The 8,248-nt window shown below is 45.3% G+C and overlaps 1 protein-coding gene across 1 annotated transcript in view; it reads right to left on the bottom strand.

Annotated features, from left to right (window-relative positions):
• Positions 1-271: 271 nt before the first annotated feature.
• Positions 272-8,248, bottom strand: part of CCN4 (cellular communication network factor 4) — a gene marked incomplete at its 3' end in the record, with an annotated part of 37,069 nt that continues 29,092 nt past the window's right edge. Inside the window, exons 2-5 of the mRNA XM_082498990.1 lie at positions 7,130-7,409; positions 3,041-3,298; positions 1,072-1,265; positions 272-571 (exon numbers count right to left, since the gene is read on the bottom strand). Of these exons, the coding sequence (XP_082355116.1) occupies positions 272-571; positions 1,072-1,265; positions 3,041-3,298; positions 7,130-7,409 (1,032 nt within the window). The remainder of the gene's footprint in view (positions 572-1,071; positions 1,266-3,040; positions 3,299-7,129; positions 7,410-8,248) is intronic.

Raw genomic sequence — 8,248 nt, 5'->3', positions numbered from 1 at the left:
ACTGCTGAGCTAATAAATGACAGCGCCAACAGGACTGTCATTTATGTCTGGAATCTGCGCATAGAGGTATTTCTTGCTGCCGTTAATGGACAGAGGTCTGAGTTGAAAACCCTGCTTGTTCAAGGCCCCTCCAAAAACAATGTGGAAAAACAAGGACATCCTAACTCAGGAAAAAGACAAATTGTACATTGGCAGTGGATGAAAGATTCTCCTTTTATTTTAAAACCTCTGTAAAATCAGAGCAACAGGTCAATTCCAGCATTCAGCCAATTTAATTAGCGATTTCAGAGTAATCATGGTAATGAGCCAAGTCGGCAAAGATGTCATTTGGGTTCTTGCAGTTCAGGTTGCAAAAACAAGCATTGATCCACATGATTTTCCAGGAAAACTCAGTTCCATCTGGGCACTGAAACCTCACTTCAATAGTCTTGGACTTGTAGGGTGTGCAGCACCTGTTGTCTGTGCAGACACCACAATATTTGGGTCTATATGGACTTTTGCTCACACATCCTGAGATGGTGTAGTTCATTGGTTCATTGGCCCTGTAGACAGCCAAGCACTTCTTCCCAGGCTAAATCAGAGAAGAACAAAAAAAGAGACAGGTTAACATTCATTGCTGACACAGGTAGGACATGCAAACCACCTTCTCAATATTTAAAGGGTTTTGAAGCATTTTACAGCCCTGATCTAGAGGGTGTGACAGATTTACACATTTAGACATATGAACCCAGAAGCTGCCAGTAGGATACTTGCAAAATACAGTTAATAGCCATGGTCAGCAGTGCACCATTGCTTTTCCACTAGCTGAGTCACTAGTCTGTCCAAACCAACAGCGAGCACAGTAGACTTGGCTTGCCTTTCCTTGCAAGGACTTTTTGGCTGGAATTAAAGCTCTCAGGGGAAGGTTTTCATACCAGCATGTGGAAGAACAGGGAGGACACATTTTTGACCTCTCTGCAGCACAGTAAGTCCACATGGAAGTGCAGCCCTCTGAGGCCTGAATGCTGCCAAACAAAGGCTGACCCCGTGTCCAGACAAAGCTCAAGAGGTGCATGGAGAAACGGTCCCCACCTTAATGTGTTTGGTTATATCCACCTCGCAGGGCCGCATGTTGCACAGGCGGCTTTCCTTCAGGAGCCGGCACTGGTCGTTGTCATTGGAAATCCTGGTGGAGATGCCCAGCCCGCAGGTCTTGGAGCAGGGACTCCAGGGTGAGGTGTGAACAATGCAGTTCTTCTGCCAGGCTTCATCCTCTCCCTCGTACGCTGCAGAGACCAGATTAACCCCACATTATTCAGTTGGGGCAGCTTTCCGTATTGAACACCCTCTCCCCAGCTCATTACGCGTTCAGGCCACTAACCCAAATAATTAAATCACAGCAAAGTGGCTCAGCATTCCTGTGAACCTCCTCATCCCACCCCCTTTGCTGCTGACCTACTTGTGTCAGACCCTCCAGTGCTGTGAGTGCTCGGGGCCAGGGCTCATTTCTTTATTTCCCTCTGCCGCATCGCACAAGGAGGTCCTTGTCTGGGACCCCCAGGTGCTGCCACAATACAAATACTTAATTACAGAAGCCCCACACCAGCCGCTGCAGAAAAGGGATGAGATCTGATCTCACCATGAGGGTTTGTTTCTGAGCCCATTCAATTGATTCCCTGTAGCAGAAAGTGGTTGACAGTCTTTGCTGGGTGGCCGAGGGGCTTGGGAAGCAGCCACAGCCTTTCACTGGGAGGAAGAGCAGCTTGAATAGCTCTCAGGGAGCTCGGCAGCAGCTTGAAGAAAGAGTGGGCTCTGCTTTGAAAGGAGCCGACAACCCCAGTTCAGGTTCCTTCACAGACTCGGCCAAAGTCCCCACTGGTCTACAACTGACAGTAGAGCCCACAAGCAAAACTGCTGCATTAAGCTTGCTCACTATTATATTTATTGTTATATTAATCATGTTATTAAATATAATAAATGCTAGTCTCACTTCTGTAAAACCTCTACTTATAAGAGAAAAAGGCAAGGAAAGGTGTGCTATGCCCGTTTTGGGACACAGGCCATGAAGACATAAGGCCAATTTCAGTAGTAGATGTTTTGAATTTGGACCTACCTCACAGTTCACAGCTACCAGGGACAGAAGTGAGGGCTAAACTCTGGTATTTTTAACCCACAATATGTAGACCGAAGCTTTGTTTTGTGCAACAAAAATACAGACAGATCAAGGACTGGGAAAAAAAACCTTACCATCAAGGAACCAAAATCCTGGTTTACAACAAGCATCCTATGTTTTATTGAGCTCTGCTTTTGTGAGGTAGTCTGTAAAATTGGGTTAATGTGGCTAATGTCACTACATTGTATCACAGGGGTTTATGAGGACAAATTTAAGACATCTGGCAAGGTGAGCCTGTATTAAACATTTGGGACCATGTTTGAGGCAAATGGTACCACCTCTGTGCAGAGGACTATATGATCCCCACTATGAATGTGAGCATGAGGAAAGAAGACGCCTTATGTGATACACAAAACAGGTACTTCAATAATGTGATCAGTCCCGAATTGCTAAAAAGCTATACTAACACAAAGACAATTTAGCTCAACTGGCAGTGAAACTTCCACCACAATAACTGTTTTCAAGGTGTTACATAAGTTTGGGGCTACTAAGATATGGGGGCTTTAAACCCATATGACTAAAGCAATGCAACCCAGGCAAAAATTAAAACTGAGCCCATTCTGTCTTCTAAAGGGCCCAGAATGAAAAAAAGTGAAGTAAAAAGGACTTGTGACATCTTCAAAGTGCTCGCAGATGTGTTCTTCAAAGCGGGCTCTGTCACACAAGCGTGGTTGATGAATCTCATACTGCTACTACGGAGTTCAAGCACACCACTGCTGCTTGTGTGTTGTGTCCTTCACTACATGCTGCGCAGCAGTCTCTGTGCCTCGCTCACACAAAGACTAGACACCTGCCAGGTCTGGCAGCACAAGCTGATACTTGGGTTGTAGAGACTTTGACTACAGTTGCCTGATGATAAAGAAGAGGTCCACCTCACTCCCACCATACCTGCAGAGGAGATGTGGCGTGGAGATGTCTTCCTGATTTTCTTGGAGTCATCGCAAATCCACTGCTCGCAGCACTTCCCTGCCATCTTAATCAGCTTTGGGTTTGGGCACCAGACGAGGGGAGGGCGTGAGTTTGTGCACATGGGAATACAGCCCACGGCCCCGTTAATGCACGTGCAGTTGTATTTGCAGTTGGGCTGAAATGTGTCCCCATTGTTATACCTGACTCCATTGAGGACACATCCTACACCGACGATCTCTGAAAGGAAAGAAAAAGAAAGACACACAGAGCACTGTTAAGATACTGCTGGCAACAAGCGGCGCTGATGTGGTTCTGTACCAAGCTGCTCCCTGGGCTAACGGAGCCAACGTGGAGACACCGCAGTGCTGCGGGGAGATGTGTTCAGCGTGATGCTGAGCCAAATGGGGTCACACCAACTAGGAAACTGTTTTCATTCTGAATCACATAAAAAAAAAAAAAAAAAGAAAAGAATATTTTAATGCTTTATGAAAAAAAGAAGTTAGAAAATAAAACAAGTTTTATCCACAAATCACGGAATCACGGAGTTTCAGAGTTGGAAGGAACCTCTAGAGATCATCTAGTCCAACATGCTTACTTAAAAAATCATTTCACGGCGTGCTGGTGAAAGCTATTTGAAGTAGCAGCAATCCAAGCAGTTAAAACACATATTGAGTGAATTTTGAGGTTTGCAGGAACACGAGAGGACTACATGGAGCTGCAAGTATGGCACAGCTCTGCATGACATCTGTACCCTCCTGAAGCAGAAGAGGGACAATAGCCAAGCTAGCAAAAGAGCACCTAAAATGGCACTGGATTCCTATATTTAGGCAACTAGATCCCACCCAGTTTATCACAGAGCATTTTTCTTGGAAAATGAAGGAACACATTATAAAGCTATGAAAATTAGTATTTGATGTATATTTTTAAATAAAATCACAAAAAACCTCAAGCTTTTTGATTGCCCGTGAACAGGAATCACATTGATTCAGGAAATAAGACACAAGTTGCATAAAGCAGCAACTTTGTTTTTTCAAAGTTATGGACAGTTATTTAGAATCAGTGGCAGAAAACCTCTAATGGAAAATTCAGGCTTCAGTTTCTTGTTTGGTCACACGGAGGCAGTGCGCACGTACCGATCAGCTTAAGTTTTAAGTCTGGTGGGAAATGGAGCTGCAATGTGGCTGCTTCAGGGCCAACACAAATTGAAATGCTGGATTAAAATATTGCAAAGGCTTCCTATTTTTAGAATGGGCTGAATGAAAACAGCAAACGCAAATCCCTTCTTCTGCACAAAAAAACCACGAGACTTGTTGGAATTTGAAGCACAGATCCAGATCTCCAGTTCATGCTCAGCTCCAATTTTGATAATGCTTCATCTTTTGTATTGAAGAGACATTACTCAGTGCTAGAACTGGAGCTGAGAAATCAGTTAAACTTTTAGGTGTGCATGGGGATTATACAAGTTCAAGAAAATGCTGTATTTCCTGGTGTTTTGCTACCAGCGTATCCCTCCTGGACTGTGCTAACTCAGCCTCCTGCAGGTCTCATACATCAAGGGGTTCATCATGAGGACGTGCCCTACCACAGACAAAGGGGCTGTTGAATGCCTCCATGCAGAATCATGCTGAATCTGCATCTAAGTCAGGCAATTTGGGAGCAGTTTGCAGTTCCTGGCCCCACCGTGCACAGCGCCTGCCTCTCCCCTGGGTGTATGCTCTGCTGTCTCTGCAGAGGAAAGCCAACAACAAAAGGAAAGCTGTAGTGACTCCCAGCAGGCTCCTATCTGACTTCCAGGTGTCCTGGGACACACCTCAGCTTGCCAGTCTAGATACAGCTTGAATTTCCCACAGTTTCACCCCGTTCCCTTTACCAACACCTTTTCCTAGCTCTTTCAGGATCTTTATTTTCCACAAATTACATTGTTTCCGTAATCCTGCATGCACTGAATTCTCTAGACCTAGCTTTTGGCATCCAGCTGCCAAGCAAATTCTGCACAGCCATTAGCCACAGAATCACAAAATCGCAGAACAGTCAGGGTTAGAAGGGCCCTCAGGAGACCATATAGTCCAACCCCCAGCACCCAGCACAGGAGTCCTGCTCTCGTGGTCAGGGCACTAGCTGGTGTCCTCAGAGTGGAGTGGTGCAGCCTATATATGACCCAGTGCACGAGAAAGAACTTGTCAGCAGATCCTGTTGTGTGCCTCTACCTGGTTGGTGAAAGCAAGGGGAGGACCACAGCTTTCCATGTCAGCCAGAGGCCAACCACTAAAGTCCCTCAGCTGTGCCTGCCATAATGCCTCTCACCATATAACCATAAATGTCACATAAAAAAGTACATATTCTCATCGCAATAAGTATGCAAAGCTGCATTGGAGTGGGAATCCTTCCAGACCTGACTGAGGAAGCTGGGATGGGATCCATCCTCCTGCTTCACAGTCCTGTTGCCACAGGCATACCGAATGCCTGTGATGTATGTGAGGTCTATAAAAACAAACAAAAAAATCCAACTGAGAAAGCAAGCATTTAAATAAACAAACATGAAGAAACGTGAAGGTCTTTAAAGAGGTCTAGGAAGGCTGAGGTAGCTTTGAGACAACATTCAGCTTGTTTTCCTCTCCCAATGCAGGGCCAGCTGTAACGATGTCGTTCTTGACAGATGTTTGTCTAACCTGTTCTGACAGACCTCCCATGTATGCTCCACATGCGTTCCAGACAATACATCTGAATGATTTCATATCCTTATTTCTTAACCCTGGATCTTTTCAAATCTTGAAAATCACTGTTTAAGCTTACGTCTTCTTGCACACACCTTCTTTTGTTGTTATTTTTCTCATCTCCTACAAAAATCTGGTTAGACTGCACTTTCTGCGTGCTTGGGTTTTTTCTTGTGGCTGATCTAATGCAAAGCCAAGTTAATTTCTCACTACATTTCCCATCCTTCTTCTGAGGAACAGCAACCCTAATATCATTTCTGTGAGAAACTGCCAGCTACCCTGAACCTCCTTACTCTTCAGACTTGCCCCTTGTGAAACTTCTGATGATATTCTAAGTTTATTGAAGCCCACTGTTTGCAACCTTTTCTCTTTCCTGTAGATCAGTTATTCTATCTATTCATGTCACAATCAGGTCTCCTCCAGATTTCCTTCCACCTTTACATTTTCTGGTAGTCCCTCATTCATGGTTATATTCCAGCCTAGAAGACCCTCCCTCTAAATGGCTTTTTCTTTTTTATGAATCTAAAGCCATAACCAAAATTTTCTAGTAACTTGCTAAACAGTCAGCATCCTTTCTGATCAACTATCTGTGTGGTTGTATTCATGATCCTTTCTCTTTTAATCATTCTTGGAGTAATGATATAATCATTTATGAGTGGACCAGATTCCCCCCGTGTTCTGGATCTCAGAACACGTGAACACATCCTTGACACATAAAACACTACCTCATTCCTTTTTTCATCTTCTTCTTAAATAAAAACATTCCAGTCACATGAATTATCCCACCAAGAGTTTGTTATGACAGGCAGGAAGAAATCCTTCGGCTTCATGGCAGCTAACGTGACTGAAACCATTGTAAGATTAAGGCTCAGACCTCAATTTGTCACCAAGAAACTTTGCTAGGAGACGATTCATCCCTGACCCTCTTGACAGGATATCACGTGCTATCCTTCCTTGGTATCCGCTATTGGAAATAAGCCAAAAGCATCTCCTTAATGTCATGGTTTTCATGTAGATGCCTATATTGCTTGTCTTTAAAGCCAGCTGCATATCCTTCCTTCATCCTCAACCCACTACAGCACCTCCTCCTGCTAGGGGAAATACAGAATCATCTACTTGCTAATCTGGAGACATTCAAATGCTGTTTGCTCTTTGTTCTTGGCTGCAGCCAAGAATTCAGATGTCATTTCTCATCCATCCAGCTGTCCTGAGGATGAAGACAGCAATAAGGAAATGGAAGAGGATGAATGGCAGAGCTGATGAGTTTACAGTCAGAGATACATCTCAGCCGTTACTCAGACCAAGGGGAGCTGCCAATGTGTATCTAAGTCAAAAATATATGTACAACACTTACGTGCACATACTCCTATTTCGTACCTAGGTCTGTCTCCACTGTAGTCACAGTACAAGCCCCTGTGGAAATCACAGGTGTCGGCCTCAGTGCAACTTTCTCCACGCTGCTTGGCACAGGTCTTGCAGCAGTCGCAGCCGTCTGTGACCAGGCTGACGCCTACTGGGCACCGAGGTGGAGACTTCGGACACTCGCAGGGCCACTTACAGTACTGAGTCCGCGTGTAGGCCTCTGTCATGGCAGGGACGGTGGGGGTCATAGTAGTGGAGGTCTGAGCGATGGCCTGCAAACAAAGAAACACAGCTTGGAGAGCGTTCCAGAGAAAAGGGGGCTGTGAACCCTGTGGTGATCCCCTCAGTTCTAAAGAGAGAGCAAGGAAACCAAAGAATAAATGTCAAAGAGCCATGGAAAGGGAGCAGTCACTGCTCTCTTGTAAACCCCTTCAGATACCAGTGAGGGCAAATGGCCTGCAGCTTGGACTATCACCCAAACCTCATAGCCTCATCCTGCTTGTATTCAGCCTTTTCCAGACCTCTCCTCTCTAAAAAGAGGTCTCCCCCCATGAAGGAACACAGGCACACAAGCCAAGACCCCTCTGATACATGAGAAGTTGTGACATGTTTCCAGTTTGTGTCACACTGTGGTACTTGGCTCTGGCAGAGGATTTTGCCACCCCACAGCTGTTTTGCATGTTCACTGAGAAATGGCTGTAGGGCCTTTTGGATACTCAGAGGTTTCCTCAAGCAGCAGCAGCTGCCCTTCAGGTCACCAAGCAAGATAAAGGTCATTGTGTTGCAGTGTGAAAGCACATGTGGCCCTGTTTGGCCTCATCTTCCTCAGGCTTATCCGTATTTGTGTGTCTTGCAACCAAAACACAGGATCCCATAAATCCACGAGGGGACCACTAGCAGGTCTGTGAGCCCACCACCCTTATAGGCACCCAGTCATGAACCTGTGTGTTGTGAGGATGATCCGAAACCCATCACGGACCTTCTTAGGATGTCTTGGCCATTTCATCTCTTCTTGCAATACCACTAATACCACAACAACTGCCACTTTATAATATCCCAGTCCTTTGACTTGAATAGACATGGGGTTAGAGACAGGGAAAGATAACCTCTG

Source organism: Vanellus vanellus (assembly GCF_965231255.1).
Source record: "Vanellus vanellus genome assembly, chromosome: 2".
In the NCBI taxonomy this organism is placed as follows: Eukaryota; Metazoa; Chordata; class Aves; order Charadriiformes; family Charadriidae; genus Vanellus; species Vanellus vanellus.
This window is presented reverse-complemented; position numbering and strand designations above follow the sequence as displayed.